The sequence below is a fragment of the Plecotus auritus genome (genome assembly GCF_963455305.1).
Source record: "Plecotus auritus genome assembly, chromosome: 1".
Taxonomy (NCBI): Eukaryota; Metazoa; Chordata; class Mammalia; order Chiroptera; family Vespertilionidae; genus Plecotus; species Plecotus auritus.
The window spans coordinates 233386704-233403795 of NC_137770.1; the positions used below are offsets into that span (position 1 = coordinate 233386704).

General features: G+C 36.6%; 1 protein-coding gene across 1 annotated transcript in view; it reads left to right on the top strand.

Moving 5' to 3' along the window:
- Nucleotides 1-15583, top strand: part of SEPSECS (Sep (O-phosphoserine) tRNA:Sec (selenocysteine) tRNA synthase) — a 35149-nt gene extending 19566 nt beyond the window's left edge. Inside the window, exons 7-11 of the mRNA XM_080641235.1 lie at nucleotides 2790-2919; nucleotides 3051-3142; nucleotides 10059-10152; nucleotides 12120-12210; nucleotides 13547-15583. Coding sequence (XP_080497361.1) covers nucleotides 2790-2919; nucleotides 3051-3142; nucleotides 10059-10152; nucleotides 12120-12210; nucleotides 13547-13847 — 708 coding nt within the window. The 3' untranslated portion in view covers nucleotides 13848-15583. The remainder of the gene's footprint in view (nucleotides 1-2789; nucleotides 2920-3050; nucleotides 3143-10058; nucleotides 10153-12119; nucleotides 12211-13546) is intronic.
- The last annotated feature ends 1509 nt before the right edge of the window (nucleotides 15584-17092 follow it).

Below are 17092 nucleotides of genomic sequence, written 5' to 3' on the forward strand. Positions count from 1 at the left end.
TTAACCCAGTGTTTGGCAAACTGCGGCTCGCGAGCCACATGCAGCTCATGAGCCGCGGTTTGCCGCTCTGTTGACTAATGAGTTTGCCGACCACTGCCTTAGGGAAAAACACTTAAAAAACATTTTAATAATGTACTAATGTCTTTAACCTGAAGTCAAAACTTATGGATAAGGGTAATGCCTTTCGCAGTGGTCGGCAAACTCATTAGTCAACAGACCGGCAAACTGCGGCTCACGTGCCGCATGTGGCTCGCAAGCCGCGGTTTGCCGACCACTGGCTTAACCTAACAATTTAAGGTGTACTTCTTGTTTTCATTCTACAAATGACGAAGCAAACTCCGCTGGATTTAGTGACTTGCCCAAGATCCGAAGCTTTTATTTTGCTCTAAAAGACAGAGTACTAAAACTGCAAATACTTTCTTGGGAAGCATGTATTATAGTAATGAGGCAACCAGTGAAGCAAGAGCTGTAACTAAAATGTGTCAGGGTGCTTCTTTTTTAAGGGGCAGTGCCCCCAAATGACTTAATGCTGAGCATACAGAACAGTCTATATGCACAGGTAGTCCCCAGGAAGTTAGCTTTGCAGAACCTATACTTACGATTATATACTGAACTGACTAATTTAGGAGACTCAAGGAATACGGATGTTAAGACAGCTTAATGGAGGGTGGGGAATATAGTAGAATTACAAAAATACATATAATTAATTCAGACATTTAGAGTCCGAATGGGTTATAAAGATCCAAAGTGTAGGAATCAGCAACTTTACATATTAAGAATTAGAGAGAAGTAGGTCTTATACTACTTATTCACGGACCTAATTGTCAGTTCACTCAATAGATATTTACAGGGTTCCCACTGATGTGCCTGGCAACAAGTTAGGTGCTAGGGATGCAGTAGTGAGTACAACAAAATCCCATCCTTATGGAGCAGAAGCAGACAGTAAACAATAAGTATGACAGTCTTGGTTAAAACCCTCATATTTTGGGGGATGGTGGTGTCAGTAGATGGAGTGATCCAGGATCCTCTCCTGGAATCAGGCAGTTGGAATCTGCGTATGTGGAGGACCAACTTCAGTTATTCTCCGCACTCAGTACCCCTACCCCCTGCATTGTTCAAGGTCAGCGGTTAGTATTATTCACGGCTGCTATCCCCAGAACCTAGAACAATGTTTGGCAAATGTTTAGTGCCCACATATTTGTTCTATGAATAAATGAGTAAATGGATGAACTGATAAATGGCAACTCTTTACTTCATAGAACATACTTCTGTGTTTCCTATTCTATTTAATCGCTTCCATCCTTCAAATCTTTTTTCCTGCTCTTTGATAATGGAGCATGAAGTCTGTGTACCCTTCCGGGGATTAGGTCCAGCCTGTCTTTCCTTGCCACAGGGTGTGCTGCCCTTTCAGGACTTTCTGTGTTTACTGGTGAAGGGGCTTAGCGAATTCTGGCGCACTGATTCTTCTTGGTAATTCTGCTCCCAATTGAGGTTCATGTTTCTCCCAGGAAGCCTTGGACAGTAGTACTTAAATGTTCATAAAAGGCAACTGTAACTTCCACTTTGTTTTATGTACTATTATTTTACATGTTTTTCAGTTATTCTACTAGTCTTACATGCTTCTGTTTTCCTGTGATGTGAGATTTTTTCTGATCACAGTTTATGAGGAATTAGAAGAGTAACGGGAAGGTGGAGACTTAATCATGTGATAGCCTGCAGCCTTTGCAGCTTCTCCCTGTTGCCTGGATCTGGTCTCCGAGATTAGACCAGCTCTCTGCTGCTTCCATTCTTTCTGAGATATGGACGTGGAGAGAAAGTGTGAAGCTGAAGGTCAAAGGCGGTTACATTAATAGAAATGTAGATTCTGAATACAGATTGAAAATCTGTCCCCACAGATAAAGCAAATAAACTATCATAGTTGAAATTTAGATAGTATCTATTTTTAAGAGGAGAAAATTGAAGCACATTAGACAGAAGGTCATAGACTGTGTTGGATGGGGACTGTGTTGGTTTTATATTTCTGGTAAGTAAGTATTCAATTTTTCACCAGAATATTAGATTTTCACTTGAAGTTCATTTGCAGTGGAATGAGATCATCTAAGATGATAACATTAGGAATCATGAGTTAATGTAGAAACATTGCCAAGAGTATACAAAAAAAAAATTCCATTAGGCGATTTTAAAAATAAAAATTTAGTTTTCTCTTTTGTTACCTGAGTGGTGGTAGGAGCAGAATTATTGCTTTGAGTGCTCATGCAGTTAGTAGGTTATCCAAGAATCAAAGAGAGGCACTTCAATGTGTAGCTAATTGATTGGCAGCGTGGGTGACTGCAGTCCATTAGATTATGGTGACCACTCTTAACCTGCCAGAGGGTGCTTACAATTACTTAATAGTTTTAGGGCCCACTGATGACATTTATTGCCTAATAGAAGATCAGAGATGAGAGGCACAGTGGAATCCACACTCTAATACCCAATTTTAAGGTGAAAAGCTCAGTTTCAATGTAGTTTCCACCTGAACTAATATTGAAACCCTGCCTTTCTCACAGTGTTGTTGTGAAGATTCAATGATTTTTGTGTGAAAGCAGGTTGTAAACTATAAAGTGTTCTTACACATATAAGGTGGAGCATTTAAAAACTCAGTTTAATACTTAAAAATATATTACTGGCACTTTTGCAAATAAATTGTTTATTTTCTGCATTACCTTAATGGTATTTATTTATTAATAGCTACTGTTGTCTCTTCTTCTAGAAATTAATATGTAATACTACATGTTATTTCATTTTAGGGGGCTCGGGTTGGAAGAATAGACGCTTTCGTTCAGAGCTTGGACAAAAATTTTATGGTTCCAGTAGGTGGCGCTATAATTGCTGGCTTTAATGATTTCTTCATTCAGGAAATCAGCAAGATGTATCCAGGTAAATAAATTAGTTGCTCTTCAGAAAAAGTACCTAATAAACAAAAATCCATTTGTACATAGACTACTATAATAAATCTGAATTTCCAAAGCTTTTTTTACTCTCCTGAGTGTAACTTGTTCTTATTTCAGGAAGAGCTTCAGCTTCACCTTCTTTAGATGTCCTTATTACTTTATTATCACTTGGATCAAATGGCTATAAGAAGCTATTAAAAGAAAGAAAGGTAAGCTTTTCCTTTTAGCTATAAAATAATACTCCTGACTAGGACGGCACTCCAAATCATTGGTGTTTTCGCCTGTTGGTTTATCACTTTGGATAATAGATATCTAGTACAGTCCTACAGGATATACTTGATCTGGAACTACCATAAGTGGTTTGCAATTAGTCATTGTCATCCTGTTTATCCGATACTTTGAGGAATCTTGGACAGGTGATTTTGCTTTTTTTGTTTGTCTTGAGAAACTCCTACATCAGGGATTCTTATTAGTTCAGTAAAATTCAATTCATTTATCATTTAGATAGAAGTTCTTGAAAGACAAATGGAAAAGGGTTTTCTTTTTAGTTTTTGGAAGCCTGGAGACTTGTTTAGGCATGAGACATCAGTCAAAGAAGGAAGAACCAGGTCAGAAGTTGGCCAGTTTCTCATTCTAAAATAATAAATTTATCCCTTGCCATTACTGGAATGTTGAACTCATTGGTTATATTGACTTTGAAAAGAAAAGTGACATTTGTGCTTGAAAACTGGGCTTTGTCTCTAACACTAAAAACTAGCTTAATTCAGGACAGCTCCAAAACTGTAGACAGAGACAGTATTGGCAGGGTGAGTCAGACTAAGATGATTCATTCATCTCTCTTCTGGGAGAACTAGAGGTCTCTGGTGCAATGTTTGTGTCTGTATAACTTTTTAGTACTTAGTAGCAATTATAGCACCTTGGATTTTCTAATACTTTACATATTTTTAAATATTTTTATCTATATTATCAGATAGATCCTCTCAACAGCTTTATGAATATAAATAAGTTATATAAAGTTTTTGTGCCCTATTTTACCCTAGTTCCCCTACCCCCACTTATTCAGTCTATAGGAAAGTCATTATTTACTTGTGAGGATATCTCTTAAAATTTACATGAATAGGAAAAGATGCTAAGTTTCATTTAGTCATTAGGGAAATGCAAATTAAATCCACAGTGAGATACCACTACATACACACCTATTAAAAGGGCTACTATAAAAAAAACAACAGCTACCTGACACTATTAAATCTTGGCCAAGATCTCAAGCAAGTAGAACTCAGACATTGCTGATGGTACAGCAACTTTGGAAGACACTTTGGCAGTTTTCTTATAAAGTTTAACATTCACTTACCATGTAAACTAACCATCCTACCTCTTAATACTTACTCAAGAGAAATGAGAATTTATGCCTGTACAAAAGTCTAGACATCAATGTTTATAATGATTTTATTCGTAACTGCCAAAACTTGGAAATAACTCAAATGTCCATCATCTGGAATATAAACAAACTGTGGTACATACATACACATCAATAAAAAGGAACAGACTTACTAATATATTCAACAGCATAATGATTCTGAAATGCTGCACTGTGCTAAATAAAATAAATCAAACTCAGAAGTTCTGCATTTTTAAAAATCTTCTTTTAATTTTTTAAAGTTCTCCATATTTTTTATATGGTTTCATTTATATGCCATGCTGGAAAAGGCAAAAAATATCAGGACAGAAAAAAGATGGTTTCCAGTGACTTGGGTTGGGGGAGGGAACTATTGTGGCAAATTGTGGAAGTAGCTTCATGACTGTTAATATGTTTTTCAAAATTAATAGAAGTGGACACCTGAAAAGTGGACATTTGAAATTTTACTGTATGTAAATTATACCTTGATAAACCTGAGGAAAAAAATTTTAAATGATTAGAATAGAACTCCAGTTTGATAAACGCCATAAAGTAATCATCATGGCCATAGATTGTAGTAGCCAAGAGAAGGCCTCAAAATCTTCAAGGAACCTTCTTCAAAGGACAGATGAAGCTTCTGTTTGTAGGTGAGGTAAACTGTCACCTCAAAGTAGTTGTATCAGGCACCAGTGGGTCTTAGCTCTTTCCTAACTAGTTGTTTCACTTGAAAAAAGGTACTTGAATTCGCAGATTTTATTTTCTTGTTTGTGAAAGAATCAACTATCTCAGACCACTTCTGGTTTTAAAAGACTGTAAATATTTCTTAAAATAAAATAGTTATTTCCTAGGCCATGGCATTATAATCATGGTAATTGGCATATAATTTAGTAATCGAGTACAAGTCACATTGGTAATTTATAAGTCAAACATTTTGTAAGGTTGAACAATTTAAGATGATGATCTCTTCAATTTCATGGTACCTCATACCAATTTCTACCCTTACCAGATGTTAAGAGGCAGCTCTCTTTGTAACACCCAGAACTTTGTTCTTTTTTTTTTCTTGTAATATATTTTATTGATTTTTCACAGAGAGGAAGGGAGAGGGATAGAGAGTTAGAAACATTGATGAAAGAGAAACATTGATCAGCTGCCTCCTGCACACCTCGTACTGGGGATATGCCCGCAACCAAGGTACATATCCTTGACCAGAATCGAACCTGGGACCCTTCAGTCTGCAGGATGGCGCTCTATCCACTGAGCCAAACCGGTTAGGGCTGTTCTTTTCTTTTTATCTAGGTAGAGTAGAGTGGAATAAACAGGGAGAGAATAAGAATAGGATTGTAGCTATTGGGTATTAGCATGAGTCTAGAGGGGTCCTGCTAGCTAATGTTAGTTATTTTAACCTGAAACCTCTTTTAGGCTAAGGGAAAAGTAGGTGGATGGGGAAAAACATTTTTATGAATGTATGCTGTATTCCAGAAACGCTGCTAGGTTTATTATATTCATTATTTCCTATTACTCAGAGTAAGTTTCTGAGGTAGGCATTATTCCCATTTTACAAATGGAATTGCGGTTCAGAAAAGTTAAGTACTTACTCAGGGACCACATGTAAGTGCCAGAACTGCCACTGAAACTCAGGTTAGTGTGGTGCTAAAGTCTCTTCTTGCTGTCTGACCACTCTGCTCTCACTGCGTCCAGTGTCAGGGAGTGTTTGCCTGCTCTGTACTAGGCACTTGAGCCATAAAAACGATGATCTTGTGACTGCCGCTTTCTTATCCAGTGGAGTATGTAAAACCCCAAAGGCTCTATTCGGTGTTAATTGGTTTTATTTAAAATTCTTTAATAGAGACTTAGAATACAGATTATCTGCAGCAGTAGCCTTCAAGTATTAGAATGCTCATTTGAGAACTCTGTCACTGTAAGTGAATAAAATTGTTCTTTACAACTTCATTCAACGGGCAAGTCTTTTCATTGAAAAATGTCGATGTCCTCCATAAACCATAATTACATATATGTAGCATAAATATTGTTTTTTTTATTGGATTTGTTGCAGAAGTAAGAGCCTCTATTGTTTAAATGGACTTGCTTTTGAACTGTGAAAATTTAATCGTGATAGTTTATTGGTTCAGCGCTGGAGAAGCTGAGGCAAAGCTATTTTGTTCCAGCCAGAGCTATTTATATACCATCACCGAGAGCTCCTTTTTATATTATTGGTGTTATTTCGTACTAAAAAAAGGAGTGTTAAAATAAAACTTGGAATTTTTTTATTCTGTGCCCTTATTCACCACAATGATATTTTTAGAGGTTATTTCATCTAGTATATCTTTTCAGAAAAGGCTTTATCTTTCTCACAGTAGAGGCAGACAGGAACTCAGCTTGAAGCCATTCCTTCTCAAGCTGTCTCTTTTGAAGGGTGAAAGGATCAGAGGAAGTGGAACTATGCGTGTGAATTGAGCCTCTTTGCCCTCAGCCCCTTCTGGATCAACACAGCTGCTTCATTGACGGGAGAAATGACCAGGAATTTAACTGAAGCAGCCTTTAAAAAGGGAAGGGGTTAAATTTAAGAGACTGTTTCTTTGAGTTTCTCTAAGCAAACAGAAAGATCGGTCTTAGAAGTTTATCCTCACCTGTTTTGCTGGAGAAGACCATTATTCTGCTTAGCTTTCCTTTTAGAAGAGTGCTTTGTTGACAGGTCAGGCAAGTAATCATAGTTGCAAATATCTGCTGAATTGGACAAGTGCAGAAGAGGATGGCAGCGAATGGCTGCTCCAGGGGCTGGAATTTGTTAGTTGACACTTGGAGGACAAACTACGTTATAAAAGAACATCAGACATCTAGGCCAAACAATGTCTATAGCAAAGCTGGGTTTGGAAACATTAGAAGATCTGCGGCCCTAAACGTGGAGTGGTTGAATCTCAACAAAAGCATGAGATTTCAGGCCTGTTCGTGGAGCCGCAACAGAAGAATTTGAAAGCTGTACTTTAGCCTGGGATGCAAAGACTGCCGAGTGTGCCTGGATCCTTTAATTTGGCCACAATCATAGAGATACATTGCATTTGTACTGTTATCTTCAAATATGGACATCTTTGCATGGATATGTACCTACAGCCTGTTGTCCATCCATCCTTTCATGTTATCAGTGAAAGATTAGACTATTTGTTATGTTTTCCTTTTAATGTATTACCCACCTTATGAGGCATACTATAGTAATATGCAAAGTTCTATTTATATCTTAAGCTGAACATGAAACAGTATGTTTTAAAAAACATGATTACATAAGACCTTTTTCATTAAAATTTAGTGAATTATGCACAACTTTGGGTTATGGGGAGGGGTAGGCTGAATGTTGGGCTTCATGACTGCAAATCAGTTTACAAAAGGCCATAGGAAAGGTAATGCTTAATATAATTCAACTTCCCCTCCATTAACATCTTGAACTATGGTGTAGAGTTTTGTATTTTTATTCTGAAAATATAGCTGACATTAGCATTCAGGTATACAGCTCAGTTTATCTGTAGTGAAGAGTCTTTTAAAATTAAGTTAAATACAGCAAAAATGACATAGAAAATCAATAATATTTCATTTCTTTTAAGTACAATCTCTCTATATATATTTGCTTGGGGTGCTAATAAATTTCTCCCTTTACAGAAGTATTTTATAATAAATGTCAGTTATAGATTTAACTGTAGCAAAAAAAAAAAAAAAAAAAAAAAAAAAGCCAAGCAGGTTCTGTAGTGCCTTTAATATATCAGGTAAAAAACTGCTTAGCTAAGTATTAGTGTAGGAAATAGTGGTACAGTCTCCTAAACGATCTATTTTAAAGGTAGTGATATTAAAGGGAGAACATTTAGGACCTTAATATGTGGAATATTGTAGGATTCAGTATATTGTGCTTTCAGATAATTTAAGCCTCTTTGCTTATTGGATATCCCCTGAGGGGTCCCAGATTGGAGAGGGTGCAGGCTGGGCTGAGGGACATCCCCCTCTCCCTGCCAGTGCATGAATTTTGTGCACCGGGCCTCTAGTAATTTATAGACTTGGTAGAAATTTTTCTCTTCTATTAATCTTTTTTTAAAATTTCTTTATTGATTGTGGTATTACATATGTGTCCTTATTCCCCCATTACTCCCCAACGCCCCCCCCCCCCATTCTTGCCCTTACCCCCCTGTTGTCTCTGTCCATCTTAATCTTTACCTAACCAAGGATGGAGTTAGTTGTCTATGTGCTTTAAACATGAAAAAGCTATTCTGTGTCCCAGTGTGGGATCAGACTCTGCAACCCTTACCTTACAGAAAACGGAAGCAGATTTTGTGACCTTTGAAATTAGAGAAGTATCATTTCCTGCCGTCTCCACATCAGGGTACTCTGTTGGCCCAGGGCTCTTAGTTGTATCTTTAGACTTTATAGGTTTTGACTTTGGCTGGAGGAGGTCATTGCAAATAGGTTGTTCAGGGGCAGACTTTTGTGGGCAGATTTTCATTTCAAGACTTTGGAAAGGGCTTACTAGCAGAAAAAAGTATAATTTTAGGTGAAACAGTTGCCAATTTAATATTTATATGTAACTTGGTTGAACTCCCACTTCTTACATGTGCACATGAAATTTTGTACTTATAAAAATATTTTTACTTTATTTTCTGCTATTAGCTGTGCATTGTTCTCTAGAGTAGGATCATGAATACAATATTTAATTTTTAGTTGCTCTATTTTTAAATTGAGTTTAGAGAATTGTTAATATTAAGTTTATATGATTTAAAAGAAATGCATTTTTAAACTACCTCTTCCTAAGTTACTTACATTCTAAAAGCTTGGCACATTTTTCTTGGTGTTGAGGAAATAGTGGTGAAGAAGTCAGAGTCCTTCCTTTCAAGGAGTTTTTCTATTCTAGTAAATTGTCATAAGCAGTATTCATTTAAGCAAATACATGAGATAATTTCAGATTGTGATAAGTAATGGTGTTGGAATGAGATTGAGAGTTGAGAATGGACAGAGTTGTTGAGCAGCTTTTATAGGGAAGTAATAAAGGAAGGTCTCCTTAGTCTGTGTCTAAAGGGACCACTCATGGAATGACTGGAGAAGAGCTTCTGAGTCCAGGGGAAGCAGGCATGAAGGTTCTGACACTAGAATGAGCTTGGCATGTCCAGCTGTTGGAAAGGAGGCCGATGTGGCTGGCACTGTAATAAGTGGCACAGTAGTAAGTTGCTGAGTTGTGCTTGTTGGCTGAGCCAGATCGTTCAGGGCCTTCTGGGTGAAGAGTTTGTATTTTTATACTTACAGGAGGTAGTCATTGGGAGGGACATGGTCTGAGTTATGCTTTTGAAACACCATTCTGTGTATAGAACAGATTGTCGAGGGGCTGGAAAGGCGGCAGGGAAATCATTTAGAATGTATTGTTGTGGTCCAGGGCAGAGATGGACAGCTACTTGGACTAGAGCAGGAGCCCTGGAGGTTCTGAAAAGAGGATGAATTTGTGACGGATACACGATAGCCCCAAAGCAGGAAATGTGCTGGTTCATCACCTTCTTTACCTAAATCCTGTGGTTTCTGATAATTGTGGCAGCTTTGAATTTCACTATATTGCAGCAAAGTAAAGAATTGCTCCTAGGGCACATGAATGAGTTTAATTTAATTTATATCACAAACTTGACACCAGTCAGATTTTGTCTTATTAAATTTGGCAAGTTTCAATACATACTTATTTGATTTTCAACTGTAACATTTTCTTATTGCAGGAAATGTTTTCATATTTGTCCATCCAACTAAAGAAGCTGGTAGAAGCCTACGATGAAAGACTGTTGTATACACCTCACAATCCCATATCATTAGGTAATTTCTTTCCTTTAAAAGGAAAATCAGCACTTCTGAACCATCCGCAGCAGGAAGCTGGTATTTCTAGAATGAGTATGAATTCCTTCTGGTTACAATGATATTTCTAAATTTATTACAGTATTAATTTGTAAGTTGTAAAGGTTTAGTTAGCCTTTGGAAATGCTTTAATGTATTTCTAAGATTAAAAAAAAACCTATATTCTGAAAGAATCCAAGTCAATATTAAGTATTATAGCTAATAGTCAGAAAATAATACTTTAACTCCTGCTTCTAATGAAAATTATTTAGTCGCTAGTAAGAACTCGATATAAATATTAAGAAATATTTGTCAGTTAACAAACACCATAATATTAGAAGTTAAAGCTATTCTTACATTGTTTTATTGCTATTATTGTTTGTTTTCTTGAGCATCTCTGTGTTAGAGAATTCTGCATTTATGATAATTTCCTTTGTGGAGGGGCTATGATTTTTGTCATGTAGACAAGAACTGCTGAACAGCATAATATAAATGTTGACTTTCATGCATTTAAGTAAGTTTTAAGCTTCATTATATTCCTTTTACTTTGTTAATATGTGCAGTGTAATATGCTTCATATTTCAGGCATATCTGAGGAAAGTTAGTAAATAGTCATTTGTAACTTAAACCTTTTTTAGGAATGGCTTCCATGGAGAACTATTTGGCCCAGCCAGTCCTTTGTTTGTTTATAATTTATGTAGATGCTATAGAAGATGATGTGGTATAATTTGAATCCCAATTCTTCCATGTACTAGTCCCTAACTTGCTTTCCCCATCTATAAAATAGAGATAATAATCCTCACATGCAAAATTATTGAAGAAATAGAGGCCTGTTGCATGATATTTGTGCAAGAATAGGCCTTCCTTCCCCTGGCTTTGCTCCTGGCCGCCTGGGAGCCTGCAAGTCCTCCTCCTGGCCCGCCCAGGAGCACCGCTCCTGTAGCTCCCTCCGCCACCCCCCTCCCCCTCATAGCAGGCGTCCCGCCCCTCCCGGCCGCTCTGCGCCTGCATATGCAAGTTAACCTGCCATCTTTGTCGGTTTAATTTGCATACTCACTCCTGATTGGCTGTGGGCGTAGCAGAGGTATGGTCAATTTACATGTTTGTCTATTATTAGGTAAGATAGTTGAGATTATATTTGTAAACTACCTAGTATGGTTAAGTCCATCCTTAGGAAATGGTACCTATTATCAGTGATTGGTGGTATGCATAGAGTGCAGTTTACTCACATAATCTCAGAAAGATAATTTTCATTTTTATATGCAGAAGTTGACCTTATTTAATGTTTTGTATGTGCTAAAATATATCCCACTTTCTCATTTTACAAGTTCTTAAAAAATGGTTGAATTTGACTAAACTGCCATATTGTCATGTCATAGTTTCATCTGCTTAATTGGAAAATTCACTCTTTAGAGAGGTGATACGGAAATTCTGTCTGATTCTGAGTATGCTAATTTTTATTAATGTATTTTTGTCTGATATGCAAGCAAATCCTTACTATAATTTATTAAGTGCATGCCAGTCATGCCACTTGACAATGAATACAAAGTAATGTCTCTGTGAAATAAACTAGTTACAGAGAGACCAATACTGAGTGATTTCATTTATATGAAGTACTTAAAGCAGTTAAAATCATAGAGACAGGAAGTATAATGGTGGTTGTAGCAGCTAAGGGAAGGGAGAATTGGGAGTTACTTTGTAATAGGTATACCGTTTCAATTTTACAAAATGATAAGAATTACAGGGATGGATGGATGGATGGTGGTTGCACAACAATGTGACTGTATTGAACAATACTGAACATACCCTAAAAATGGCTAAGATGGTAAATTTCATGTTATGTGTATTTTAACACACAAAAAAGTAATGTTTTCATTATTAAGTGTTGTTTTTTGAGTGATTTTTTGCTCGTGAATCAAGGCTTACTGGGGTGCTTTTTTCTTTTTCAGCTGTGACACTTAAGACACTAGATGAGCATCGTGACAAAGCTGTCACTCAACTTGGCTCAATGCTTTTTACCAGACAGGTTTCTGGAGCCAGGTAATTATGTTTAAAATCTTGGATTGATTTGGCTTTTAAAAGTTATTTGGCTAATAAAGTACCTTTCTTTAACAATAGTCCCCAAAGTATATGCTGAACTACCCCTAAGAATTCCATCGTGGAATAAATATTGAGGTCAAGAATCTATAAGTCTACTATATGCCCACCTGTGGACTGTCTACACTTCAGATAGACACAGAAAGATATGAATCTTGTTTATTTCAATAGACATACAGAAACAAAAGTTCATTACCTCTCTATGTTTGTCTTTATTTTCTTTTATTAGATGATCTTCAGTGATGTCACTTAATGGTGTAGAAATGTCATCTTCATTACTAAATTTAAGTGAAAGTAATTTTAAGGAAAAGCCCATTTCCTAAACTAAAAAGGTTATGCAATTCTTATCTAAGTACTGTCTTCGAAAAAATGTACATTTTGCTCCTTTATGTACCTGGTTTAAAAATTAATTTCATTTTTAATTTGATGATGTCAAAGAAGAATGACTTGAAAAGAAATAACTTGTTCTAAGTATTCCTGTTTACATTCTTCTGTTGCTTTCCTCTGACTACCAGAGGTTAAAGATTTCACATCAAAGGACAACTTTTTAAAAGAAAAAAATCTTAGATGAATTCAGCTTTTACCGTGATATAACACAGCATAGTTTGATACTTTTAGAATGGTTTTCTTAGCTTTTAGTGTTGCCCCTATTTATCTTTATGTTTAAGTTTATCTTAATTGACTTCTTTGAGAAATAAAAAAGGACTGTTAGAAATCTGCTTATATCAAGTGTGCCAATGAAATCAAGCTTAAAAAAACGCATGTGCCATTACTGATTGCTGACCACCGCCCCTCTGAAAGCAGTTACATAATTTCTTTGGGATCCTTGCTTTAAAATCCTTATTGCATAGCACTGATCAGATAGGTGTAATTTTAGTTTGTTGATTATTTGAGGTGACACATGGCAGTTAATCAAAGTGATTTTGGCATACTAGTTCCACCATTCCGTTAAAGTTCGTATATGTTAAGTCAGATTCCATATTTGCTACAAAAACAATTTTCTTTTAACTCTTTGAAGATGTACAGGTGTCTGCAATTCCTAGAGCTTGTATCTCTTTAATAGGAGATAAATAAATAATAATCACTTCCATGTAAAATTGAGTGTGTTGTATACTGTTTAGTTTAAGGCTGAGAGTCTTTCTTCATAGACCATGATTTATGGCTGTTTATAAACTTCTTAAGAAGTAGATGTAAGGCTTAGTAACATAGCTATCTTTTGTTTGTGGGTGATACTCTAATATCACCAGACATATCAAATTGGTAATTTTTTTCATTTTAGAGTTGTACCTCTTGGGGTTGTGCAAACTGTGAGTGGCTACACTTTCCGAGGCTTCATGTCACATACAAATGATTACCCTTGTGCCTACCTCAATGCTGCGTCAGCCATTGGAATGAAGACACAGGATGTGGACTTGTTCATAAAGAGACTGGACAAGTGTTTCAAGATAGTAAGAAAAGAACAAAATAGAGAGAGTGATGGATCTGGAGTTGACAATGACAAAACTGAAGATGTGGTTATTGAAGAAATGGGTTTAAAACTAGAGAATGTAATTCTTGACAAGTTTGAGGATTCTTCATGACATGTGAAGGGTTTCTTTTTTATTATTTGAAAGAAATGATGAGGTGACAGTGTAAGCAAGCAGTTTAAAGACAAGTCTTAAAATTTTTGAATTGAGAATTTCATGGAGAATGTTTGGTCAAGGAATAGAATATGGCCTGATTTAGCCATTTATGATTGTTAAACTTTTTATTCTTATATAGCCTCAAGCATTATGATCCTTAATGGATTATAATACACAATTAGCATTTTTCTAATTGTGAAAATATTTGTCAACTAAGCATTATGATTCAGATAATTCTTACTAACATAAGAGCAGTAAAATTACCACAATACTTTTTGAAATGTGTAGACTTTCTTCCTAACCATTCTCTACCAATCACAAATTACTTTTGTTTCTGATCACATAGAATTTAAAAAGATCTCTAATGCTACTAATTTCTAGATGTTTGTGGATATGTGCAAGTCACAGTATGCCTGTAAAATGGACACTTCCCAGAGAAGCGTAGTCAAGGGGTAAGTTTTAATTTTCTCTCAACAGCATTGGTTCTCAACTGGGGATGAGTTGCTTATATCCAAGCAAATATCTGGAACATTTTTGCTTATATCTGGGATATTTTTGGTTGTTACGATTGGTGGGATGCTATTGACATCTAACATCCTCTAGTGGACAAGACAACTTTCCAAAACAAAGAATTATCCAATTCCTAATGTCAGTAATGCTGAGGTTGAGAAACACTGCTCTAAAGTAAACTAACTCCTCAAGGGAAGAGTTTTCCATAGCAACTTTAATTATTCAATAGTGCTTCAAAGAAGATAGCTCTACAGTGTTATTTGTCTATATGGTATAGACTCTTGGGTAGTAACCAGCGTTACCCGTTCTAAATATGTAATTATAAATAGTTTTATATGGCACTTGTGCATCTTTCCATTTGGGTAAATGAAAACTTAATTCCACTGTTTTTGCTTTAAGCAGCCTTCGAATATTGGTTAGTGTGCCCAGGTGTTGTGCACAGCCATTAGAAAGAGTGGTTAACCGTGGGTATTTCTGAACATATATTGCTAGGGAAGTGAAATGATGTAGTATGATAAACAGGTGTATCCCCCCCCCCCCTCCTTGCCCACATGTTCACTTTCTGAGTCTGAAATTCCAGACCTATTGGCTGTAACAATTATTCGTGTCATTTAAGAAATAGACTGATGTCTCATAGTCTGAGGAATTAGTGAAGCTTCTGAATACACCAAATGGTGAAGCTGTTTCTCAAGACCCACTCTGTGGAGTGTTGTTCCTAAGAGGTGCTCATGGGTATAAAAGATCTTGTGGACAAATAATTTGGGGACTTTGCAGACCAGCTTATTGGCATAGTAAAGGTTCTAAGAATTCCTTTGAAACCACTTGAACGTATCCTTATCTGAAGACTTATTGACATCCACTGAACATACTTTTGAAAAACTGCAGTAGAGAATCTGCCTTGATTTCTGGGTTGTTTTTTTCTCTCTTGATTTGGCAATGTGCGCTATTAAACATGAGCTTAGACAGATGCACTCTCACTAAAGTATAACTTAGGATACTTTAGATACTGGCTTGACAACCTTGGAAGTCAAGACTGTTGAGATAAAGTACTTAATTATAAATGTCATAAAGTACTTAATTATAAATGTCATATATCTCTAGAGTTCAAATATTGTAAAGATTTGTTTTAAAAAAATAGCTTTAACAACTTATTTTAAAGGAATAAATCTTGGATTAAAAAGTTGTGTAATGTTTTCTATGTGAATTTGGGACTGAATTGTAGAACCAATAAGCTGAAGTGTCTGCACAGAACCTCTGGAGTCTGCGAAAAGGAACGAAGTGATGTTGCTGGTGTAAATGCTGGCAGTGCACTTGTCTTTGCGTAAGCCAGAACTGCTTTACAGAACAAGTGATCTGTATTGTCGTTTAAGAGAGGCCAGAGCAGAGAGACTAGCAAATACTGTTTCTTCTGCAGTGTATCAGCAGCTCTTAGGCTTCAGTTGCTGAATAGATAATCATTCTAATTGAAGATAAATTACATGAGCCCACATGTGAATGATAGATGTGTTATAACATTTCATTCCTGGTGCATAAAATCAGCTGCAGTGTTTATTATTAGCACTTCCTTTTCAGAGGTTTTGGAATTCCAGTTCTATTCCTGCTGGTTTAAATTTGACCTTGAGATCTTAGAATTCCTAAGAGTTTTTGAAGGGTTGTTGTAGGTTCTGTATATACAGGCTTTCCTTTACCCTACCCCAATGTTGTTTTCCTTGCTCTCTCCCATTTCCACATGTAAGTATAAGAAAGTATATACAAACAGTTGTTTATTTTAAATTGCTAGTATTAATTGGTAACCCTCCTAATTGGCCTTAGTTGTCCTGAAACTGTGGCAGGGGCCAAGGATGATGCCTTTCTGTCATTGACTAAGGTGGCCTGTTTGTGTGACCCAACTGCTCTTCCTCAGGCTGTCAGGTAGAGTTTTGGAGTTGGGTTTTTAAAGTCACTGTGCTGTGGTAGTCTGCCCAGAAAAGAAAATTGAGTAACAGAAAATATTCTTTAGGTCACTACACAATGTGTTCCTTATACACACAGAAGGGAAAGGTATTTTAAATCCAACTCTCAATTTGGCTCTTATGTTCTCAGCTGATGAATTCTCACTCTATCAGGGAATGACATGTGATACCAGCCTTAGGAACTCAGTGTTCAGCTATAAATCTTTCTAGTTAGCTTTGTGTATTAGATGAATGAAGCTATAGAATGTGAATTATTGAATACAGTTTTGTTCAACCAATACGCACTTGGTATACAGAGTGGTAAATTTAAATGAAGTTTTTTCAGTGTTTTGCCCCAGCATATAACGCTGCTGTGGCTCTGTTTCTTTTCTTTCCTTTTTTCTTAAATGGTCCCAATGGTTACTAGATTACGACAGTGGTGAGATCCTATCCAGAGCCGAACTGGAAGGCAGGACAACCAAACCCAAGTCAGGAACATCAGATTGAACCTGTATGTGAAGTCCTTCCCCAAATAATGACACCTCAACACCCCCAGGAGCCGTGGGCAAGCAAACATACCCAAGTCTGAGGATTCCTTCGCCTCATCTTCATTGCACTGCGGAGTATCTCCAGGTAGCAATGCAGTTTCTGGATCAATGGGTTAGCCTTGGAGCAACAAGGACTTCCTGGGAGAAATCAGATCTTCCAAACCAAGCATACTTGGCAACAATTGGGTAAGACTCTACAGCATTGAGTACTGAC